This window comes from Mastigoproctus giganteus, chromosome 5 (genome assembly GCF_048544385.1).
Source record: "Mastigoproctus giganteus isolate SK-2022 chromosome 5, ASM4854438v1, whole genome shotgun sequence".
Taxonomy (NCBI): Eukaryota; Metazoa; Arthropoda; class Arachnida; order Uropygi; family Thelyphonidae; genus Mastigoproctus; species Mastigoproctus giganteus.
Window position 1 is genome coordinate 186,617,863 of NC_143579.1, and position 26,252 is coordinate 186,644,114.

The 26,252-nt window shown below is 35.8% G+C and overlaps 1 protein-coding gene across 5 annotated transcripts in view; it reads right to left on the reverse strand.

Annotated features, from left to right (window-relative positions):
* LOC150085931 (P2X purinoceptor 4-like) overlaps nt 1-26,252 on the reverse strand; it is a 151,036-nt gene that overhangs the window by 32,095 nt on the left and 92,689 nt on the right. For 2 of the 5 annotated variants that reach the window (XM_090373596.1, XM_090373594.1), the window contains exons 9-12: nt 21,316-21,463; nt 8,344-8,463; nt 2,246-2,300; nt 93-202 (exon numbers count right to left, since the gene is read on the reverse strand). In XM_090373596.1, the coding sequence (XP_090229722.1) occupies nt 111-202; nt 2,246-2,300; nt 8,344-8,463; nt 21,316-21,463 (415 nt within the window). In that variant the 3' untranslated portion in view covers nt 93-110. Of the gene's footprint in view, nt 1-92; nt 203-2,245; nt 2,301-8,343; nt 8,464-21,311; nt 21,464-26,252 lie in introns of those variants that run through there. The other 3 variants (XR_016546946.1, XM_090373595.1, XM_090373597.1) reach the window with 2 other exon arrangements.

The following is a 26,252-nucleotide window of genomic DNA, read 5'->3' on the forward strand; positions in this document are numbered from 1 at the left end:
ATAACAAAGAAAATAACTTATCACTAGAAGATGAGTTACTAGCTGATCTTTCCTCAGACTGCACAATAAAAATTTTAAACAGGGAGTTTGCTCTTGAAACTTTTTTTGGATTAATGCTCACAGTGAATTTCCACAGTTAAGTGAAATGGTGCTGAAATTCCTTCTTCCGTTTTCATCAACATATCTACGTGAAAGTGGATTTCTGTATTAACCAAAACAAAAAGCAAAATGAGAAATTATATGGACATCACTTTAATATTAAGACTATCTCTATCCAAACTTAGCCCAGGAATTGATGAACTCTTTTCGAGCATGCAGGCCCAAATATCCCATTAAGTGTGGATGAACACTATGTAATTCTTACATTATGTAAGGATTAAAAAAATCAAATTATCAATTCTTTACTTAATCTTACTGTTACTTTTTATTACTCTTTATTATAATAACATTGTTTGTTCATGTTTTATGTTATTGATAAGGTTACCTAATTTTTTCAATATTTCTTTTATTTTTAATGACAGTATTTTGCTATCTTGAAATTTCCTTTTGTTATTTCCATTTGATGGATTATCTTTACCTTATTCTACCTATTTAGCAATACTATGTTTGTAGTATTTCCTGCTCTTGTACTAATTGTACTTGCTACACTGTTTGATTTGTTTTATGTAATAATTTGATTATGGCCCAGACTAAGGGTTTCAATGCTGAGGAATAAATTTTACATAATTTATTAACAAGTATTTTCTGTGTATATATGAGAAGGAGCATACATACAGTAGACTGCCGAAATAATGGCACATGAAGATCGGATGTATACATACAGTGCAGATGTCTTGCAGTGCTGAAAAAAGAAAATGGCAAGTCACAGGGTCACTGTATTTGTTTACGTTCACCATTTTCAAAGTGAATTCTGTACTGATATCACAGGTTATACCGCTGTTTTACATTTATTTTAAATTAAAAACCCTTCACTATGGCTCCTAAAGTTAATAAACCTCATACAGAGAAGAACAACGTAAAGCTTAGTGACAAACTTGATATAATCCTATTACATTAGGGTCATTCGGAATTTTAATTCATATACCCATGTGTACTGTGTCTGTAAATTGCATGTGTGCTCGATTTGCCTGTTTTGCTGGACAAAAAACCCCAGTTTCTGGGGGAAAAACCTTGCTATCTACACCTGAGACCCACTAACTCAGCCATGGAGTGAAAAAAGCCTATAAAAGTTCCTCATGTCATCGACAAGATTCGAACCTGGTCCTTTCCCCTCAGCGTGGGGAGGATGGTGATGATACCACAGTGCTACCCGCACAGATTAAACTTGATACAACAAAGAAAATAGAATGGGGCGTAAGTAGGAGTATATTAATGGCAGAATATAACATTGGATCATCAACATGTTTATGTTTTTTATCCGCAGTTAATAAAATTGCATTCTTAATATTACTCTCTATTTCTTATTTAGCTTCATTATTTCTGCATTAAATATATTAAAAATAAAACATTCTGGATAACGGATAAATCAAAATAACAGCATCTTGAATCCCCGAAGGCGCAGTTATTTCGAAAGTCTACTGTACTTCATTTTCTGGATCGTTTTTATGATAATGTAATATTTATGCAAATAAAATGCAAAAAAATAGACACATATGCATATATTTGTTCTGATATTCATCTTAAATTACAGAATATCTTGGGATGCTGGATGGTCTAATAAAGGCTGAGACACTGATGTAAACCATAACAAACAGACTTATTAAACAGACTAATCTACTTTTAACTTATTCCCTTTTATTTTGATGGTACACAGATATGACAGCTTTGTGGGGATGTATTTTGTGATTGTTCATTGTATATAACTGGCATTACAGTATAATATCTTGCCCTCTTTAATCTATTGCACCCAAGAAAGAGATGCCTCTTGTTTCTTAAGCACACACCACAAGACAATAAAATTATGTCTTATAACTGATAATGCTGCTAAAAATGAATCTATAATTATAGAGTAAATTGTAAGATTTTTCTCCTTTTTTATGATGATTTAAAATATTGGACTTCTTTATATGATTAAACTGTTTTTGCACAGGAAAAGCCAAAATATTTTCAAATATATTACAATACTAATTAAAAATGATAATTAGCAATAGTTTTTTATATTTTTCACATCAAGTAAATGCAATGCAAGCAGAATATGGTTTTGGGAAGGAACTTTCAGGAAATTAATGTTTAAGTTGTTACTTACCTGGTATCATTTCTGTTCCATGGAAGTCTTTATTTTTATGTGAACTTGAACGTCTCTTAAAAAAAAATTACTTAATATTACTTATTTCTACATAGCTACCAATTCAATACTTTAATAATTATTAAGGTAGCAATTATTTCTACATTACATGAAGAACTACACAGTATATTTATTTCTTCTTTAAAAAATAAAGGTGGTTAAAACAAATATAATATCAAATTCTTTACTCGTGAATATGAATATCTAAATACTTTTCATATTTATAGTACACCGCGAGGTTTCTGGGGTGGGTTGTGACCGACGTTATAAGACAACCGCGCTATAACCGATGCCTACAAAATTTCTCCAATTCACTGATTCTCACTCTGAATGGACTTTGAATATATACGTGAGTGAAATCCAACCATATTTGTGATATTTACTGCACTCTATTCCGTGCATTTGTTTTTTTTTTAATCCCACCTGCAGACCAAAAAAATCCACTAGAGAAGGATTAATACTAATGCGTGAACAAATGATTTTTCAAAAATTATTTATTTTCACAAAAAATTATAATTATGTAGCAATAGATACATAATTATAAAAAATTCTGGCGCACTATAGCCACAGATCCCAATGCACCTAATAAATCCTCAAACAAACAAACATAAAAAATTCAAGGAATTTATTTGATCACTTCTTTAAAAAGTCTGTAATTTCTCGTTGCTTTTTATGGGAGAATTGCTTTTGCAAGATTATATTTTTTAAAGACACTAATTGCAAAATCTTTATCTGCTCAACCTCCTGCCAATTAGAGTCTCTAAGCCTTGTACTGCTTCCTGATCTGTGGGAACTTTGACAGGCTGCTCCTCTAGTTCTTCCATTTCCCTGTCACTTCCATCCTTTACTTGTTGGTAATGCTTTCAACAATGTTTTTGTCAGTTAATAAGCAACATACTAATTCTTCTTTATCAATATCAATCCACTGGTCGATCATATTCTCTGTGAGTTCCTGTTCCTCAAAGGTATCTCTAACTGCCTATATATCACAATGTATAGCAATTTGTCCACTGCTTCGCTCTTTATCAGCCACAGTTTGATTCTCTCCATCAGCTTTTCTCAGAAAATCACTTTTTCTCCAACAATTTTGAATTATATCTTCCGAAATACTCTCCCAAGCAAGACCAATTTTGTATGCTACTTTCTTTAAATTTCACCTTTTTGGAGAACAGCAAAGATAAAAATAGATTACATCTGTAATTTACTTTAAAATTATGATTCCTTGATCAAGGGGCTGGATTAATGTGGTATTTTTTGGTAAATACATGGCCCGAATCTTTCCATCTATGGATATGAGACTGTCAAAAAGTGGGTGTGGTGGACAGTTATCTAAAAATAGTAATGTTTTTGGTTTGATGCATATTTTTCTCAAATGCCATTGCACTGATGGTACAAACGTTTCGTGAAACCAGGTCAAAAATAAATCTGCAGTCATCCATACTGTTGAGCTGCTCATGTATTCTACAGGGAGATGTTTTCGGTTGATGGATTTAAAATATTGCAGATTCTTACTTTTCCCGATTACCAAGGGAGGCAGCTTATGGGTTCCTATTTTATTCAAGCAAAACAATAGAGGGACATAATCCTTACTTAACTTCAATCAATCTTTGTTTGGAGCCGATTTTAAATCCAAAGATTTTGTTGATAATATTCTGTAAAACAGTGCAGACTCATCACAATTGTATAGTTGCTCATCACAGAAACCTTCACGTGTAAATTTTAAGTCACTAATAAATTGTTTTGCACTATCAGCATCTGATGACGTTGCTTCACCACCAATTATTATTTTCCGAATGTCATGACGTTTCTGCCAATACCATAGCCATCCATCACTGGCAGAGAATTCACCATCACCATTAAGTCTTGAAAAAATTTCTCCACTTGCATCTTCAGAATGGGACCTGACAATGGAAATCCTAAACTGCATTTCTGAAGAGTCTCATTTTTGCAGAGTCTTGATTTCTTCTTTTCCTGTCCTGGGGTTTTGTCCAACTTATCCAAGAAGGAACGTAGTCTTCCTTCTTCTGTAATCCATCCTCATATTGTTCCATCTGGAACACCCAACTCCCGTTTTATTTGTGCTTTTGAGACACCACTTTTTACTTGTTTGATTACAGTCAGCTTTTCCTTTATGGTGTATGACTTTCTTTTATTAACGTTTGCCATAACCCTTGAAATCAATTTTAATTTATTATGAATGATAGCTACCGTATTTCCCCATGTATAAGACGCTTCCATGTATAGGACACACCTTAATTTTGGGGCCCGAAAATTGAAAAACAAAAAGGTATTACATAAAGTTATTGAACTCAAATTTTATTCATCATAAAATTCATACAACTCATCACTGTAAAAACTCCCATCCATCAGCTTGTCCTCATCTGTGTTTGATGACGAATCACTGTCTTCATATATTGCCTCGTCCTCAGTTCCATCTATGGCATTTGAAATGCCACACTTCTTAAATGACTTAACAATGATCTCAATCTTGATATTATCCCAGGATCTTTTCACCCAGGTACAAACTTCTCCTATAGTTGGTTTCTTCACTCTTCCTGCTGGTGTCAAATTATCCCCAGAAGACTTCATCCATTGGTTCCATTTGTCTCTCATGTCAGCTTTGAAGGGTTTGTTAATGCTGACATCAAGTGGTTGGAACTGGGATGTCAAGGTATGACGGCAAGTTTTGTTTTTTGCTCTGCAGCAATGTTCTTTGTATTTTTTGTTATGTGTGCCCTGAACTGATCAGGCACCAATAGGGCAGGTTTGCGTAAGAGCCCACCTGGTCTCCTGCTCCAAACTTTCTCAAACCAGATCTTCATCCCATCCTGATCCATCCAACCCTTGTCATGAACGTGGACAATCACTCCTCGAGGAATGTCTTCTTTTGGCATTGTTTTGTGTTTGAAAATCAGCATAGGTGGCAGCTTGGTTCCGTTGGCACAACAAGCTAGAACAACTGTATAATGGCTCTTTTCATGTCCACTTGTCTTCACAGTTACAGTTTTCACACCCTTCTTATCAACAGTTCTGTTACTTGGGACATCAAATTGAAAGGAGACTTTGTCCATATTTGCAATCTGTCCCAACTCAAACTGACTTGTCTTCTGACATTGAATGACAAAACGATGAAATTCAAGGACCTTCTGCTCATAGCTTTCAGGCATCTTTTGGGCAAGTCTGGTGCGTGTACGCATGCTTAGTCCATTCCGTTTCATGAACCTGAAGCACCAATTGTGTCCTCCTTTGAAATCAGTAACTTATTTTTCATCATTAATTCTTCTTGCCTCATGCTGAACCACCTTTGTGGACACAGGAATTCCAATTGCACTTTGCTCCTGAATCCATATCTTCAATTCCCTCTCTAAATTAGGCCATTTTGCTGATTTGCCTCTAATAGCCTTCTTCTGCCGTGGCGTTTTCAGTAGAGTTTCTACTTCCCGTAGCCAGTCTCAGATTGTAGTCCTCCTCCAGTCTCAGTTGGAGGAGGACCAAACTTATGTTCAGCAGCACGATTTCCATTCACTTTTGCAAACTGGATCACTTTTAACTTGAATTCAGCACTGTACAAAAATCTTTTCTGAGCCATTTCTGGGCAGAACATGGCAAAACATAACCTAATATACCGATAACAAGTGCGAAACAATGAGTGCAAAGACAACAAGAGCGAAAAAGCGGGAAATGCAAGTAAAAAAAATCTACAACCACTGTATAAGACGCACCTAGTTTTTAGACCCCAAATTTTTCAAAAAAAGGTGCATCTTATACATGGGGAAATACGGTACATCTGTAAAACTTGCAAAAATGTAAAAAAAAAAAAAAAAAAATCACCAATACATACAGAACAGTCACAAAAAAACATAACTGGCACAGATAAGTCTCAAACTACGGATCGCCTTTTTTTGCAGTGACAACCCAACAAGGAAGGACGATTGATACTAACTGCAGAGGCTAAAACAACCTCACATCTTTTGAATGCACTGCTCCCATCTGACTCATTTTTAGGAAAACCATTCTTTTGTGTTGGAGGAGATAAGAAAATCGAGTGACTCAAGCTATGGGTGTAGTGGTTAGTGACTTTGAAGCAGATTAGCAAATTTTCTTTGTTCAATAAACATCATTTTTGCTTCTTAACTGGGCAGGAGGGTAAAGGTCCCGGGTTCTGAGAACCCCTACTTTTTCCTTCTCTCGCAAACACTTGGTCATTTGATGGGGAAGCCTCCTGCAGTGCAAGGTTTGCAAAAGAACGTTAATATTTTTCTCGGAATTTTTTTTTTTTTTTTTTTTTTTCTGTGGCCATATTGCACCTCCCAAAGTTTTTGCATTTTCTCTGATCCAACCCGAGGCGGGATTCAAACCCGCGACCTTTCGGTTGCCAGGCAGGCACTTTACCCACCCGGCTAGCCCGGTCGGTCGGAATTTTTTCTAACAGCAATGTCAGGCAGTAAGACTTGAGATATATCCGAATCCGTGGTATAAACGATGGTGTTACATCCGGGGAGTGGCGTAATACCTACTATTATGTTATTATGTTTAAATAATTAAATATCCAAAACTTTATTTGAGAACTTAACTCACTCTTTTTCATCAGATTATAAATTTAATGAATATAATTCTGTATAAAAAAATTAAAATTAAATTTAAAAAAAAATTAAATTAAAAATTAAAATTTGGTGTACACTATGGGTAGAAATTTCAAAATCAGGCCAATTTTAAGATACTTCCCCACCCATGTGGGAATATGAAAATTTCCACTCAGTTTTTCGTGAACATGAGCTTGACAATCCCAAGGTAAACATGTGGTGCATACTGTCCTTCAGCCAGGTGATTCAGTCATTTTTCTTCCACCAAAACACTGTGAACTCCGCAAATTACCTAGATATGCTTGAACCGTGTTTCACTACCTCAGCTGGAAGATAAGTAACCACATATGTTTTATCAACAAGATGGGGTACCATTTCGTCAATAAAAAGGTTCCTAACTAATGGATCAGCTGAGATGGTTCTATTCCATGGCCCTCTCAGTCCCCATATATTACACCTATGGATTTATTTGTATATAGCTGCATAAAGGACAAGGTGTATGCAAAAAAAAAATTAAAATGTCACAGAGTTAAAAGACTAGATTGAACAGGGAGTGACTTCCATTTCTCAAAAGATGTTTCAAAATTGGCTACATCTTAATATTCTACGTGCTACCAAAGATGCCCATGTGGAGGTTTTATTGAAGTGCAGTTATGTGATTAAGAAATTCCCCGAATTGCTTTATTAAGTGTAGCACACAATTTTACAATTCTTATTACAATAGAATTTTAATTGAGCTTCATAATCAAAAGAATAACTTATGGACACCCTGTACTGATATTGGATTCAGAGGAAATGAAAAATTGAAAGAGGAATTGAATGTCAAGAAATTTAATCTGTACCTATTGCTTTTGTCTTTAACTGAAAGAGATATACATACTTAGGGCAGGGTCCCAAGTAATTTAGGATCAGTTTTTGAGTTGCAGGTACTGGCTAACAATTTCATGTGTTACCGGCAATCAGTTCATGTCATTTTAAGGTTTTTAAGAACTAAATAGTAATTCATATAAACTTATATAACTAGGGTAAACAGCAATATAAAGAATATAAAATAACAGGGCAAAGTGAAAGGAAAAAGAAAAAAAAGGGGAAAAAATAATAGAAAAAGGGGGAATGGAAAAATATATTCATCCACATGGCCATCCCTCCACTACTTCATCAGGGGCTTTGAACAGACTTTGAACTTTGTCCGTTCAAAGTGAGCGAAATCAAAATTTTTTTTTTTTTTTTTTTTTTGGAGACATTTCTTGAATTTTAAAACAGTTAATGATGCAAATAAGAAATCAAAACTATAATTAAGAAGTTCTAAAATTCACATAACTACTTCAATATAATTTTTTTTAAAAAAAACTTTACCCTCATTTTATTTTAAATGATCAGGATTTATAATTTCCTTTATCTAGCTTCTTAAAAAAAAATAAAACTGAGATCTTATTGTGTTTCACTATAAATAAGAGAACAAAGATTTAAACTTACTTGGGAATTTATGTGAACTCTAGGATCATCATTTTCATCAGCAACTATATATTTAAAATTTTTGTATGTGTCCTTTTTTTTTACCACAAAAAGTATTACAAAATCACAGATTATTCTAGCCTAGGGAAGACATAAAATAAGTAATTTTTAAAAATGATTAAGCTGCTACTTTCTTATATCATATTATAAGCATATCATATCAATCAAAATATATCTCCACAAATGCTAAAGAATGCATTATTTTTATTTCTGTAATTTTGATATTACAAATAATAATAAGACATAGAAAACGTTTATTAAACAAGATAAACCAAAGCCATTTCTTTAAAGAGAGCAAATAAAACTGTTTGAAAACCAAATTTTAGACAGTATCCATTATTACCAGTACTGTATATAAAATTCAGATGAAACTTTATGAAAGGAATTTGAAGGATTTAGATACATGTGAACATTTCATTTATTCCAATACTTGAAGTGAATACTAATAATTACTAAGAGGAACCCACTAATATAAAGCTTCTGCTGCTGCCTTATTATTTAGTAGAATAAACGATTTACTTAAAAAATTGGTTACAAAACAATAATGTACCTTTGCAACTTATTTTTAAGCAGTGAATCAAAAATTATTATACAGGAACTGTCAGATGGTGTTCTTTGTTACCTCTAATGAACTGCAGCATATGTTCACTTAATTTCATCCCCAAGGCTTGTCACAGACAACCTTCCAGGTATGTTACCTGAGAGCCTAAAACACTGATGGAAATGATATTCAGGTTCCATTTTCACCTGGACCAAACTTCAGAGTTGTCTGGTCATTCTGCAACAACCAAATCCTCTGCTTGCACCTTCCCAATTGTGGGGCTTTTAATAACCATCAGTAAGACCTAAAACATTACTAATGCAATCAGAGGTTGAGGTGTAGCATCTGCATCACACAGAGGAATGCAACATCTCTATGTCACCCAACAATACTTGGTGGTAGATCACTTTCCTCATCCATTGCAATACTACGAAATTGCTTACTGCATGCTTAAAGTGATGAAACCCAGGTGTAGCATCTGCATCACACAGAGGAGTGCCACATCTCTATGTCACCCGGCAATACTTGGTGGTAGATCACTTTCATCATCCATTGCAATACTACCAATTTGCTTACTGCATGCTTGAAGTGATGAAACCCAAATTTAGTCTCCAGAACAAAGCTCAAGCAACTCCCATCTCTTCTACCATATAGTATAAGTGATATCCTTCAATAGTATGATGGGCACTGTGGTAATATCCAATATTCTTTACATTTTGAGGATACAGCTCTAAAACAGTTCTCACAAGCTGTCCATGAGACTGAACCTATTGGTAACTCTCTAGGAGGCATCAAGATCAGCTGGAATATAGCTGCCTCTAATCTGCCGACCAGTAACTGGAGGAAGTTTGAGTAATATGTATGTGGGAAGCATTGTTGAGGCAACATTACATCAGGGCACTAGTACATTCCTGCAGTGTGTATGCAATATCCAAAAATTTCATTATTTCATACAATGTCTTCTCATCTACTTTTACTCCTACTGAACTTGAATAGTCAAGCAAGTAGAACAAGCTTATTTGTGAAAAGATCTAAACCTCCCAAAAACTTCCTCATTCATTTCATAAATATATGTGGTTTCAGTTCAAATCACAATAATGTCTATTTTCACCTATAGTCTACCAAGTCCCTCTTACTTTTCTGATAGAACTCCAATTGTCAGTTGCCTCAACCACTGTTTGTTATTTGGTTTTAGGAGCATTAGCAACTAAGGCCATATTGCTCTGCCTCAACCATCTCAGTTGTCTTAATTATTCTATGATTCCTTTCACTTGGTTTCATATTCAGCCAGTTCCTAAAATACAGTGGCAGACAAAAAAAACTGCATCACTTGTGAATTTTACAAATAATGTGTTGTACGCTGCATTGTGGGTTGCAGAAATGTTCGAAATGCATTGGTTAGATGGGATATACTGCACTAATCACTCTGTGAATGAAATCCAATAAAAAGAATCCACTTGATATACCTAATTGCCATAAATATCTTCCAAAAGGGTAAAATGCATAATTAATGGGAATATGAGAAATCATGCAAATGGCAATCATGACAACCAAACATACATTTTATTGAATTTACATATACAAACTGAAATGACAAGTTAATGTAATGGTATTATGTACTGTAAATCAGAAACATAAGTCCTCAATATTTTGTTGTTCCTCCTCAAGCTGCAATTACAGCCTTGCAATGATCTGGCACAGAGTTAATCAACTTCTGGATATACGGTTGCCCAATTTCGTGGTACTACACCCTTATATTGCTCTCCAATTCATTACAATGAATCTTACTTGTTGGCTTCGTCTGAGCAATTTTAGATGACGTTATGTACCAGCAATTTTCAATAAGGTTAAAATGTGGACTGTTGCCGGGCCAGTCCAACACTGTAATGCCAGCATTTCTGAGGTATGATTGCACCTTAAGGGAGAAAAACATTCGTGTAAGTATGTTTTAAGCCTTGTGAGACAAGAAGACAAACTCATCATTAAATCTAAATAGCATAAAACTTACCATGTTGCAGTGTGGCAAGATGCTGAGTCCTGTTCAAAAATGCAGTTTTGGACATTTGTGTGGTTGGTGATCCCTATTAACGGGTTTCAGGCACTCCTCCAAGATAGCAATGTAAGTTTCTGCATTCACCATTCCATTAATAAACTTAATTTGCCCCTTTGCTTGTTATGCATCCCCAAACCATCTGACCGGCGGGGAACCTTTCAGTCGGTGTTATGCAGTCAGGATGGTATGCCTCCGATTTTTGTCTTCTGATATATCGCTCCCATCCAAGCCACGCATGTTGAATTTATATTTGTCAGAAAAGATGGTGTCGAATTGCTCTTTTGTCCATGAAACATGCGTTTTAGCCCAAGCAAGTTGCTTCTTTTCCTCAAATGAGGAAGCAAGTCGCTTCCTCATTTGCTGGGTCAACAAAGGCTTCTTCTTGGGCCGATAGGCATTCAGACCATATTACAAAAACCACCTTTGGATAGTTAGTGTACTTAATTTCAACACCAGAGGCCATCTCAAAGTCCAGTTTTAGATCAGGAGCATTAGCATGGCAATTACGAAGGCATACTTGTTTAAAATATCGATCTTGGGAAGGCGTAGTCACTCTCTTATGGCCTGATCCAGATCTTCTCTTCACATCACTGTTTCATGCTTTAATTTCAGCACCCGGGATACTGTTGACTGGTGGCAGCCTATTTCATCGGTGATGACACAAGAAGAAAGCCCTTCCCGGGACAGAGCAACAGCTACACTTTTTTTTCTTGGTGTCAACTGAACATATGGAGCCATGCTTACACCTCCACAAAACTGGATACTAAGGAGCGTGTATACCCTTCCAATGTCGTATTTATAGAAACGGCTAATGCAATACCTTGCAATTACTCTCTGATGCAACAGAAGCATTATCTAAAGCAATGCCTTTGCTTTTGCGACAAACAAAACGACTGTAATCAAACAATATCTTATATGTTTCACTACAAATGTTACTTTTTTAAAGGTGATGCAGTTTTTTTGTCCGCCACTGTAGGTGCTTGCGCACACATCCAGTCTAATATTACTCTTAAGACACTATCTAATTTAGAATTTCCTCTTTTTGATCTCCTCTGGCTTTAGCATTAGCATTAGTAGAGGCATTTGACGCAAGAAAGCAAGCTTATGCAGCATCAGCCAAAAAAAAAAAAAAAAAAAAACCACTTCCCCCCTCTGTTCGTTCAAAATACCTGTCCAGCTGAGCCTTAAACTTATTTAGGCTATCAACTTCCACGACAAGGGATGGAAGTCTGTTCCACCAACCAACCACTCGCTGGCTAAAGGCAAATTTCCGCACGTCTATCCTACATCTGTCTTTCCTCAATTTGAATTTATGCCCTCTCAGGTGATTATTCTGAGTGAGAAGAAGAATCCCATCAGCATTGAGCATGCTCAAACCATTCAATGCTTTATACACCTCTATCAGATCACCTCGCTGGTGCCTAGTCTCCAGACACTGTAATTTGCAAAACTTAAGCCTTTCTTCGTAAGAGCACCTCTTTGTTCCATTCACTAATCTTGTTGCTCTTCTCTGTACTCGTTCCAGCAGCTCTACATCCTTCTTGAAATGAGGCCTCCAGACCTGTATATAGTACTCTAGGTGTGGCCTGACCATTGCCTTATACAAGGGAATAATCACCTCCTTATCCCTGCTAGAAAAATTCCTATATATCAATGACAATACACCATGAGCTACTCTTGCAGCCCATCTGCACTGCTCAGAGAACTTCATATCTGCCTGCACAACCACCCCCAGGTCCCTTTCATTCTCTACCACTGTCAGTGTAGTACCACAGAGTTGATACGTTGCTCTGGGGTTGCTGTTTCCCATGTGTAGTACTTTACATTTGTCAATGTTAAACTTCATTTGCCACCTCTCAGCCCATCTGCTCAACCTTTCCAGATCCTGTTGCAGCAGCATAGTGTCAGTAGTGTCCTTGACAACCCTGCCTACCTTTGTATCATTGACAATACACCATGAGTCGAAGTTTGCATACGTCTGCAAACTTCGACATTAAGCTTGATATACCATCATCAATATCATTTATGAATACAGAAAACAATAATGGACCCAACACTGAGCCCCGAGGGACTCCACTAATAACATTAGTCCATGATGAGCAGTGTCCATTGATTACCGCTCTCTGTCTTCTCCCCCTCAGCCACCCCTTTATCCACAGCAGCAATTTGCCTCCAATGTCACATTGCTCCAATTTGTGCAGCAGTCTTCCATGTGCAACAGTATCAAAAGCCTTTCTAAGATCCAAGAATATAATATCAAAGTTATTCCCTGCATCCAGTTCCTTTGTGACTGCATCATAATATCCAATCAAATTGGTCAGGCAAGACTTCCCCTTAACAAAACCATGCTGTGTCCGAGCTATAACTGAAGTCTTTTCTAAATGATCCTGCAGTGCTTCTTTAACTAGTGCCTCCATTAAGTTTCCTGGAACAGCAGTTAAACTCACAGGTCTATAATTGTTTGTGTCAGCCTTTGATCCTCCTTTGTGAATTGGGGTCACATTTGCACATCTCCAGTCCATGGGTACCTCCCCTGAGTCCAAGGAAGCTCTCATAATTATGGCTAAGAGTTTGCTTACTTCCTCTGCTACCTCCTTTAATATAACTGGATAGATCCCATCCACCCCGGGTGCCTTTCTTGTGTTTATCTTCAACAGTTTGTCCTCCACTTTACTCTCAGTTATTACAAGATTCTCTAGCTTACTGCTACAGTTGAATACACCCCTGGCTTTCCCCTTGCTAAATAACTCCTCATGTGTGAATGTCGATGCAAAATATTCATTTAGTTTGTTAGCTACCTGAGCAGGATCGTCAACAGTTGACCCATCGATATCAAGTGAACCAATCTGATTCATCCCCTTCCTTCTAGAGTTTACATAAGTAAAGAACTCTTTGCTGTTTTTCTTTGCATCCCTTGCCAAAGATTTCTCGTACTCTGCCTTCGCCTGCCTAACCTCCTTTGTAACTTGGTTACAGATCAACTTGTATCTATCATAGGCTTCTGTGTCATGTGTTAATTTGTATGTATCCCATGCATGTTTCTTCTCTGCCATATGCCTCATCAGTTCATCTGACATCCATTTAGGCCTAAACCTTGAACAATATTTCTTAGTTGGTATGTAAAGCCTAGTAGCTTCCAAGATAAGTTCTTTGAATGCTTCCCATTTTGCATTTGCTGTTGGTAACATCATCAGTTGGTCCCACTGTATAGAATTTAAATACTGTCTCAGTCCATCGTAGTCGCCTTTACGAAAGCAATAACCCTTCCCTTTACCCCTAATGGTAGTTACCTCTTTGAGTAACTCCCACTTCAGCACACTGTGATCACTGCCACCTAGTGGTTCATTTATCTGCAGGTTCTTAATGCATGAAGAATCACTGCTGACGATCAAATCAAGAGTATTCCTCCCTCTAGTTGCCTCCCGAACATGCTGATGTAGAAAACAATCGTCCAATAAATCCACAAAAGCCTTGCTAGGGTGTGAGTGACCAGCCCCCTAACTCCAGTCAATATCTGGGAAATTAAAATCTCCCATTATAAGACTCTGATTTACTGCCCCACTCTATTTCCCTGTACAGTTTCTTATTATACTCATCAGAGTCATTAGGCCTATAGCACACTCCTACTCTCAATTTTGATCTCCCAATGCTTATGTCACACCAAACTGACTCGACACTGCACTGTCCAGCGATGTCCACTGGCTTCACTTCCTTGGATTTTATGTATTTCTTAACTAATAGCATAACCTCTCCTCCCTTCCTATCCAGTCTATCCTTTCTGTAGACGTTGTACTCCCCAAATTCCAGTTCTGCATTCCTTATATCTGTGTGACACCAAGTCTCTGATATCCCAACAATATCTGCCTTTGATGTTTTGAGCAATACCTCAAATTCATCAAATTTATTTACTAAACTCCTAGCATTGGCGTACACGCAAGTATACATGCACCTATTTCTATTCTTAGCTACCCTAACACAACCCATGTGTTTACTTGTACTGCAATGACTCCCAGCAGTCTCTGAAATATCCTGAATCTTGTTTTTCAGGCTTCTGCTCATTCCAATAGAAGCAGTGCAAGAATCTCTTTCACCTCTGCCAGTGGCTACTGTTAATCTATTCATCTTTGTATCCCCCCAAGCTAGCAGTTTTCCGACCCACCTAACACTGCCTCGATAGCATCAGCAAAAATTCTTGCACCCTTTCTATTTAAGTGTATCCCATCCCTGTAGAAGCAATCTCTCCTGTTAACAAGTACAGTCCAGGCTAAAAAAAATTCTACCCCTTGAGCCTTGCACAATCTTTCCAGGGCCGAATTGATCGACAAGGCTCTCATCATATACTCCCTCCTATTGTGTCTGGGCAGAATTGCAGACACTTTCAAATTCAACCCTATTTCACGGCTTTTTTTCAACAGTGACCTGTACTTGTTAAGCAATTCTGCCGGTCTCCTACTCTTGATATCATTAGTGCCAACATGTACAACTATATCACCTTTTGTGCCCTTAAAAGATGATATCTGCTCTACAACGTCATCAACCTTTGCCCCTAGCAGACATACCCTGGTCTTGTTCCACCTATCCTTTTTACAAAGCATGTTCCCCATTTCCCTGACAATAGAGTCACCAACAACTACTAGTTCCTTTGGGACCAGCGCATTCTGCCTTGGGGGTTGCTGCTGTGTTTCACGATGACCAAGTGCAAGCTCGGGCGTTGATGTGGGCAGCTGAGAGCTTGATGGGCCCCTCAATTTAGTTCCTTCGAGGGCATCCACCCTGTCCTTCAGGCTCTCATATAGGCCCATAAGAACGCTGAGTTGTTGCCTGATTTCGATACACTCCTTGCATCGCGCACACACAAAGACATCCCCCATGGCAATATCATGTCCTGTACCTGAATGCTCCACAAACATCATGCAAGCTGTGCATTTTAGAAGGCTGTGATTCAGAAGGCAACTGCTCCCCTCAGTTCTCCTCGGAGCCACAGCACTTCCATTAGCTTGAGCCTTTTGTTTTGCTGCTCTGGTCTGAGTCATGATTACTTTTAATTTAAATAAAATTTCAATTTCAGTTTATAACCCTAACTTATCTCCCAACACAGTTATAATGGTATATATTTTTTAGTGTCAAGTATTAACTATCTCCGAGTTACCTTTATATAACTTCTGTATCAGTTATGTATTAATTAATTATGTTACGTTTGTAATCTAAGTCGGTATATGCATTTAGTTAAAGTGCAATTTAAATGCCAACGTAGTTCAACAAGTTTAATAGATTTTACCGATCACTGAAAATATTATAACCTATACTATACTAACGCTATCTAGGTTCGATATATAATGATCGTATGACAAAGACAAAGGCGGGAATTTACGAACGGTAATCTTAAAATCTCTCACCTCATTCTGTCAAATTTGAGTTCTCTATCATTCACTCAACTGCACTAATCACTTAGAATTCTTGACTTCCTTTCTTTGAAACTCAACTTTCTCCACTCTAAATTTCCTAACAGTGTCATAATTTTCCTTGGTGAATTTAATATTCACAACTCCAGCTGACCCCAGTTTTCTAGTTACACCATGCCAGCTGGCTGAGGTGCTGAGGCTTTTGCCTCAATTATTAATGGCATTACATAGCTGGTTCATTTATCTATCAAAGTATTACACAATCCCAACCACACATCCAACACTCTTGATCTTTTCCTCACCAACTACAGTGCAGTCCATGTTAATGGTCCTCTGCGCACCTCAGATCAGAACTTGGTGATAGTCTGTAGCTGCGTGGTTAAGCACAGGAGTGCAGAAGTGCAAGCACTTGATTGGACTATGGTTCACACCTGCATGACTGCTAAATAGAACTAACAACTGTATTCATTGATTAATTGTAAACCCCTCCAACTTAGTGGTCATTCTGGAGTATACAGAGATTTTTTTTTTCTATCTACAATGGAGGTCACTTTCTTGTGGCCATTCTCAGCATTGTGTCACTTGGCATTACAAGAATGCAAAAAGGAATGATCGTCATGACTTCTATTGCTCTTTTCCTTGGCTTGATCTTGTCCTTTAAGTAAACTTCGGATTTCTAATAAATGTGCTAAGGCTGTTGAAGATAAGAGTGTAACACATCACAATTGGCTTATATCGAAATCTCCAGTTTTATTTTTTGTGCCTAAAATCCTTCCCATCCAATTTTAATCCTATTAGCATTAGTAGAGGCATATGATGCAAGAAAGCAAGCTTATGCAGCATCAGCCAGAAAAAAAAACTCCACCCCCATTTCACCCCTCCGTTCGTTTGAAATACCTGTCCAGCTGAGCCTTAAATTTATTTAGGCTATCAACTTCCACAACAAGGGATGGAAGTCTGTTCCACCAACCAACTACCTGCTGGCTGGCTAAAGGCAAATTTCCACACATCAATCCTACATCTGTCTTTCCTCAATTTGAATTTATGCCCTCTTGGGTGATTATTCTGAGCAAGAGAAAGAATCCCATCAGGATTGAGCATGCTGAAGCCATTCAAGGCTTTATACACCTCTATCAGATCACCTCGCCAGTGCCTAGTCTCCAGACACTGTAATTTGCAAAATTTAAGCCTTTCTTCATAAGAGCAACCCTTTGTTCCATTCACTAATCTTGTTGTCCTTCTCTGTACTCGTTCCAGCAGCTCTACATCCTTCTTGAAATGAGGCCTCCAGACCTGTATACAGTACTCAAGGTGTGGCCTGACAATTGCCTTATACAAGGGAATAATCACCTCCTTATCAATGCTAGAAAAATTCCTCTATATCATGAGCTACTCTTGCAGCTCGTCTGCACTGCTCAGAAAACTTCATATCTGCCTGCACAATTACCCCCAGGTCCTTTTCATTCTCTACCACTGTCAGTGTAGTACCACAGAGTTGATACGTTACTCTGGGGTTACTTTCCCATATGTAGTACTTTACATTTGTCAATGTTAAACTTCATTTGCCACCTCTCAGCCCATCTGCTCAACCTTTCCATATCCTGTTGCAGCAGCATACTGTCAGTAGTGTCCTTAACAACCCTTCCAACCTTTGTATCATCTGCAAACTTGGACATTAAGCTTGATATACCATCATCAATATCATTTATAAATACAGAAAATAACAATGGACCCAACACTGAGCCCTGAGGGGCCTCCACTAATAACATTAGTCCATGATGAGCAGTGTCCATTAATTACCACTCTCTGTCTTCTCCCCCTCAACCATCCCTTTATCCATAGCAGCACTTTGCCTCCAATTCTACACTGCTCCAATTTGTGCAGCAGTCTTCCATGTGCAACAGTATCAAAAGCCTTTCTAAGATCCAAATATATAATATCAAAGTAATTCCCTGCATCCAGCTCTTTTGTGACTGCATCATAGTATCCAATTAAATTGGTCAGGCAAGACTTTCCTTTAACAAAACCATGCTGTGTCCGAGCTATAACTGAAGCCTTGTCTAGATGATCCTGCAGTGCTTGTTTAACCAGTGGCTCCATTAATTTTCCTGGAACAGAAGTTAAATTAATAGGTCTATAATTACTTGTGTCAGCCTTTGATCTTCCTTTGTGAATTGGTGTCATATTTGCACTTTTCCAGTCTATGGGTACCTCCCCTGAGTCCAAAGAAGCTCTCATGATTATGGCTAAGGGTTTGCTTACTTCCTTTGCTGCCTCCTTTAATATAACTGAATAGATCCTGTCCACTCCGGGTGCCTTTTTTATGTTTATCCTCAACAATTTCTCTTCCACTTTCCTCTCAGTTATTACAAAATCATCTAGCTCACTGCCAGAGTTTACTTGACCTCTGGCATTCCCCTTCCTGAATAACTCCTCGTGTGAATGTAGATGCAAAATACTTGTTTAGTTTGTTAGCCACCTGAGCAGGATAATCAACAGTTGAACCATCAATATCCAGTAGACCAATCTGATTCATCCCTTTCCTTCTAGAGTTTACATAGGTAAAGAACTCTTCTCTGTTTTTCTTTGCATCCTTTGTCAAGGATTTCTCATAATCTGCCTTTGCCTGCCTAATCTCTTTTGTGACTTGGTTACAGACCAGCTTATATCTATCACAGGCTTCCATGTCACCCATTAATTTATATGTATCCCATGTATTTTTCATATTTGCCATATGTCTCATTAGTTCATCTGACATCCATTTAGGCCTAAATCTTGAACAATATTTCTTAGTTGGTATGTAAAGCCTAGTAGCTTTCAAGATAAATTCTTTGAATGCTTCCCATTTTGAATTTGCCGTTAGTAACATCATCAGTTGGTCCCACCATATAGAATTTAAATACTGTCTCAGACCACCGTAGTCACCTTTACTAAAGCAAAAACCCTTCCCTTTATCCCTGATGGTAGTTACCTCTTTGAGTAAATCCCACTTCAGCACACACCGACCGGGTTAGCCAGGTGAGTAAAGTGCCTGCCTAGCAACCCAAAGGTCGCGGATTCGAATCCTGCTTCAGGCTTGGATCAGAGTACAAAAATGCAAAAAATTTGGGAGGTGCGTTATGGCCACAGAAGCCGATGCGCCAACAACAAAAAAAAAAAAAAACTTCAGCACACTGTGATCACTGCCACCTAGTGGTTCCTTTATATGCAGATTCTTAATGCACGAAATGTGTTATGTGTTATGGTGAAATGTGTTTACACTTCTACTCCGTTCTCACTTGCGCTTATCATGTTACTTGAAATTTGTGTGTGCTGTGTTCTTTGTTATTGATTGCTTATCTTTTTACTGTTTTAAATTTTAACCCTTATCCACAAATGTCAGTGAACAGAAATGTCAACTAGTTAGTATGTACATATTACAGTACGTATTAATTCTTCCGATTATCACGTATATTCTTCCGGATTTCACGTATCATTTAATTTTTTAATTGGTAAGGTAATAAAGGGTAAATTTGTACTTAATATATCTTTACTTTTATAACCTGTGGATAATATTCCTCCTATTTTCGCTAATTAGAATCACAGTTTAATTGAATTAAAATTCAATTCACAAAGGTGATCACAATGACTGGTGCTTATTACACATCGTATAGTGAACGGTACTTTACCATGGTGACTACATCGTAACATGATTTGATTGTACATTGAACCAATTGTAAAGGGGGGGCATTGTATTTTTTAACTATTTACGTGAAACTTCGGATAATTGGGGAAGCCGCTTAATCGGGACAAAATGCACTAGTCCCGATGTGTCCCAAACAACCAGAATCGACTGTATATAAAATCATTTATTTGTCAAAATAAACTGTATTTTATTTGAAACATATAATGTCGACTATATTAACTAAAACCATATAACCTAAAATAAGATTGAATAGCTCAGTGGTATGTTGTTGATCAATATTTTTGCTGGCTGTGTCTCTAGTGTACATCGTGGCCACAAGCATAAATAACATGAAAAATTGAACCCATATGCTGCCACACACACACACACAAAAAAAAGTCTACTGTTAACTGTTACATGGGTATAATGGCTGGAATAAACCAGTCTACAATGCTACGTCTAAATGTAAATTCATTTATTTATTTTTTATTATATTATTCATTTATTTATTTATTTATTATTACTTCTATCAGTAGTCTCAAATGATAATCAGTGAAAGAATTTAAAATTGTTAGCAAATGTCACTGCCATTTGATTAGAAAATGTTGCCTTACATCATTATATTTCTTTGTGTCTGTTTTCAATACTGAAAATATACTCTTGTGTAACCAGCATGGGATGTGAAGTAATTTCTTTATATTGAATTTTCATTACTCTGGTGTTCATTATACCGATATTTCACTGTATCATGCTAGTTACACGCATAAAAAAAAATCAAGTGGCCTCAGGTAAACTATAATTATTTCTGCATATACCTACTAAATTCTGAATAACTTGCAGAGAATTAATAGCATAGTTCACATTTCTTCTATAAATGATCTTGAAAAAAAACAAAAAAGCTGTTTAAACATTACAATTCTAATATCATACAATAAGTAATTCCTATGCTAGCACAACAATGAAAACTTATGTTTTTGGTGACCATATTTCTTAAAGGAATATTTAGTGTTAAGTTGCATACAAAAATAAGATATTCAATCACTTTGGGTAAACAAATTTTTATGATCAAAAGATAAGTAAGAAGATTTATGAATTCATATCCTGTCAATGATATGGATTCATAAATCTTCTTCAAACAAAAAGCAAATTTTAAATGGCCTTTGTTTATTTTTAAACAAGCATTTATGGAAGATGATCCTTCTGTGTATAAAAAAAAAAAAATAATAATGAGCCATTCATATAAATATAGATATTTATTTAGATACATACTTACAACAACCATCAGTCCAACTCCTGAACCCACATTAACCAAAAGTGGTATAATATTAAATTTTCCTCCTCGTCCATACACCATTACAACAAATTTGATGCCATGTACTTTAGATAGTGTTCGGTGAGTAGCATTATGATAGTTTGCAAACCTAATAAACAAACAAAAAATTAATCTATTAATACTTACAGTAGTAAACTTAATTCTGTATATGTTCTGTTTTTATTTCAAATTTAATAGCATTCTTCTGACTCTTGAGCTGTTATGTTTTTTTATATCTGAGAAATACAGTTTTTTATATATTTTATGGTTTATCTAGTTTTTTCACATATTTTATGGTTTATATAGTTTTTTATTAGTTTATATCTGACAAATTTTTGCAATGATAAATATATTATGGTTTATATTTATAGCTATTTTTATAAAAAAAAAACTGTTATTCAATGAAATATAAAAACAATTTTAGGCCAATAGTCATAATATTCTGTTTCCATTTAATGTATGCATTTGAACAGTTGATTTGTGATTTGATTTATGATTTGTGTGTGATAGATCAATGCTACCAGAATGTGAAGTTATTCTTAAAATATTTAAATTATTTTGTGTGTTATGTTTATAAAATGATATCAAAGGCAATTAAAAGAATTGACTGGTCACCTTCTAAGCACAGCAAGTAGCAACACTTCATGAGAACTACACATGTGAGAAAACAGCAAAAAAAAAAAAAAAAAAAAAATGTGGAAAGAAATGTGGAAAATATGAAAGAATGTAAAAACTATCAAATCTAGCATTAGGAAAGTATGCAACCACTACAAAATTACTGAGAATACCAAAACCGAAGTATCGAACTTAAGTTTATGTAACAAAACAGTTTTGGTACTTTAGTAACTAATTACCAAAATGAAATGATATTTCATTTTTGTACATAAGTTATTGTATTATATCATGCATTTTTGTAATGTAACATTAGTATTAGCAACACGAAACAAAAAACCCAAAGCTGCAGCCAAAAAAAATTATATATACATAAATAAATAAATGAATCTTCACTGAAATGTAACAGTGTGGTATACAATTGCCCATAGAAAATAACACCTCAATATGAAAGAAATATTTGTAAACTGGTCCCTAGAAGGTTATAACAAAATTTCTACAAACATAAAAGAAATTTTATAAGTGTCTACAGTGAACATTACTGACAAAACAATTAGAAAAAAATTACGCAAAAATGGTTTACAAGAGAGAAAAACAAAGGGGGGGGTGGGTGTAGGTTTTGGATGAGAGATAATTGGGCAAAAGTAGTTTACAGTTAGACATGTATTTCCATATTTAACAATGATGGTACCAAATGCGAACAGTGCATACCGAGTTAATTCTCTCCTAATCTGTTCGCTATATGAAAATTTTCTTCACTCAATGGAAACTATTTTAAATGTAACTTCCAAGGGAAAGTCAAAATAATTCTCTATAAAAGGATTTTGTTAAACAGAGGTCCGACTGAGTAATTCAGAATTATAAAAATGGTTATACAGTTTTATATAGTAAATATCTTAACAATAGACAGTAAAAAATGGAAAGAAATTTAGTTAAATAATTTTAAGGTTATTTGAATACTAGGTAAACATGTGAAAAAAAAATTTATGGAATATTACAAATTTCGAAGTGCACTGCATCCAAATGTCACACGCCACTGTTAATAAAGGTGCCGGTACACCATACCGTTGTGTACCATCCCAAAAAAAGCACTGGTATAGACAAGACATGCAGTTTTTTAATTCTTAATGCCAGATTGCCCAAAACATTTTCATCAGTGGAGTCTGAATTGAATTGCACCACGAGAACCAACTGATGATGATTCAAAAGTTCCCTATTGGGAATCTTGGTTCAACAGTGATTTTATATAGTGAAATCCTTATGACGAGCATTGAGTTCGGTGCACTTTCCTCTATGCAGTTTAATTTTAACCGCTTTTCAATATTGACACCTCTGTAATTAATTCTTATTCATTAACACGTAAAACTCTGGGAGGTTAATACCAGATTTTTAGGTTTTCTTTTTTTCCCTTTATTATTATTATTATTTTTAATGAAAGATACGTAAAAATACAATCTGATTGATTTTTTTTATTTAGTTGGCAGTATTTTCACAATATTTATAAAACGCTCTTAAGATTTCCTTATGCTTATAGATAATATTAAGCTTTCAGTTTCGGATATTTACAATATCTATCTCTCTCTCTGATAGTGTTTGAGATGACAGAGTGAAAAAAAAAAAAAAAAAAAAGATGTGGCTTTTCTTATAAAGGCACCATTGTAGCTTCGTCTTGTGAGTATCATACAAAAACAGTGTTTACGAGTGCTGAAGGAAGAGGGATCAGATTGTCTCTGCTCATTACTGTTCAGTTGTCTGGTGAAGAGGGGTCGGTCTGGTGTTTCTGTCTTTCATCCTTCGTGCATGTCTGGACATAAGGCCAGAATACGATGAAAGTTTCTAGGAACTTGAAAGGTCTTTTTCTATTCCTTTCTTCCCGCTTTCCAGGAGAAGGTCTCATAATGTAATAGAGATTCTTCCCTCCTCATAAGGTACAGAGCAGTCAGTTGTCATTAGTTAAGTTCAGTGGGAAACGGTTCATAAGCCTGATATTTTTTCATAAATAGCAGACTTTTTACTTTACTTTATAATGAAATGGGATCTACTTATGAAAGGCTTCTTTTATATACAAAAGTGAAGTGGTTGTCCAGTAGTAAAGTGTTGTAACATCTTTTTGAACTCAAACATGAAGTTTTATAGTTTTTATTGGATAAAAATCAGAACCTTGCTCAAATGTTTACAAATCAAAAATGGCTAGGAAAACAGTTACCTTGTTGATATATTTGAAAAACTTAATGATTTAAATTTAAATCTTCAAGGATGGGGAACAAATATTTTAATACTCAGTGATAAAACAGAAGCTTTCAAAAAGAAGCTTAATCTTTGAAAAATCAAATTTGAGCATAATAATACTGAAATGTTCCCATGTTTTTTCTGATTTTGTTAATAGCAATAATGTTGATATTTTACAATTTAGGGATATCACTGCCACCTGCCTAACAATGCTAATTAAGAATTTTTCCAAACAATTCAATGTATCTCCAGAAAAAAAGTTGTATGGGATTTGTGACCCCTTTTCTTTTGAAATTTATTCATGGCTTGAAATAGTTCAGCAAAAGGAAGATGTTATCGACTTGCATTTGCTGAAGCATTATGTGCTCGTTTCAAGACTACAACTTGTGAAAAATTTTGGCCTTCTCTTCGAGATGAGTATTCAGAATTATCGAAATTGGCAATACAAATGTTGCTACCACCTTTCAGGTTTACAAGTGAGGTTGGTTTCTCAAAATTAACAGCTATAAAAACAAAACAGCATTCCAGACTTGATCCAGAAGATGACATGAGATTAGCAATTTCAAATATTGCACTAAATATGGACCAAATATTATTAGTTATCCAGGCTCATCCTTCTCATTAACTGTTTTGTAACTTAATTTTTTACTGTTTTGTAATCTTAATTGAAGAATAAGAATTTAATTTGTTGTTTTTGCTGTATTAAATTAAAATATTAAACAATTATTTTAATATATTAATATTATGTAAATTAAAAAGGGAACAATTTTTTTACTCCTTTCAGTACTCGAATAAAATTTTCTACTATATAATTTATAAAATGCCATTTTTCTTCTCAAAAATTTGGTCATTCTACCTTGTTGTTTACATTGAGGGGACACATCAACTTTATATTTAATAAAGGGGGTCACGAGTGAAATAAGTTTGCGCACCACTGGCCTAGAGGACCATTCATCTCAATTGTGTACTTGAAAGGGTTGCTTGTGAGAAAAAGATCGAGTGTTGTTGGCTGTGTGGTTAGGATTGTCTGGTATTCTGATATGAAAACGAACAATCTATGCAAAGTCGTTAGTAACCTCAGAATCTCGACCAGCTGGGTCCATGTGACTAGAAAATAGAAGCCAGCTGGAATCATGAACATTAAAATCACCAAGGAAAATTATCTCACTGTCAGGAAAGTTGGACTGGAGAAAGTCAATGATTTCCAAGTGATTAGTGAAGCTGGAAGAACAACAGAGGCAACAGATGAATTTTACAGAATGGAGTAAGGAGACTTCAAGCCACAGAAGATCAAAAAGAGGAGATTCCAAATTACTAGGTCTCTGACATGGAATATCAGAGTGCACATATGTTTTACTTGTGCAAGTACCACCTTTGAAGTGAAAAGAATTGTACAGCGAATAAGTAGGACAAATGAGATGAGGAGTGGTTGAATCAACCAATAATTCAGATTCTGTTAGAAAGTGTTAGTGGGGCGCAGACTAAGTGGAAATAGACATCATAGAGACTGGAACTGAGACCACATATATTTGTGAAATGAATGAGGAAGTGTTTTGGCAGTTCAGATCTTTCACAGATAAGTTTGTTGTATTAGTTTGACTATTCATGATGTATTCAGCAGTAAGAAAAGTATTTACAGGAAGTAATGAAATTTTTGAATATAGTATACACATGGCAAGACTCCTTGACATAACGTGGCCTCAACAATGCTCTCTGCATACACACCACTTGGTCTCCCTCCAGTCACTATCTGGCAGAGTAGAGGCAGCAAGATTATATGCTAGTTTATCTAGAAGCCTCCTAAAGTTTACAAATAGGTTTGGTCTGGTGGACTATCTACCGGCCAGCCTGCCAACACTGTTTTAGAGCCGAACTCTTGAAATGTAAGGAAACTGGATATCACCATGTACCCATCATAACCTTAAAAGACATCAATCATACTGAATGGGGGAAGAAATATCCTCCTTTATATTTTTATTATTTTGGATTTATTTATTATTATTATTTTATTCTTTTGTTATTATTGTTTACTGTTATTCTTTTTTATTTATTACTTA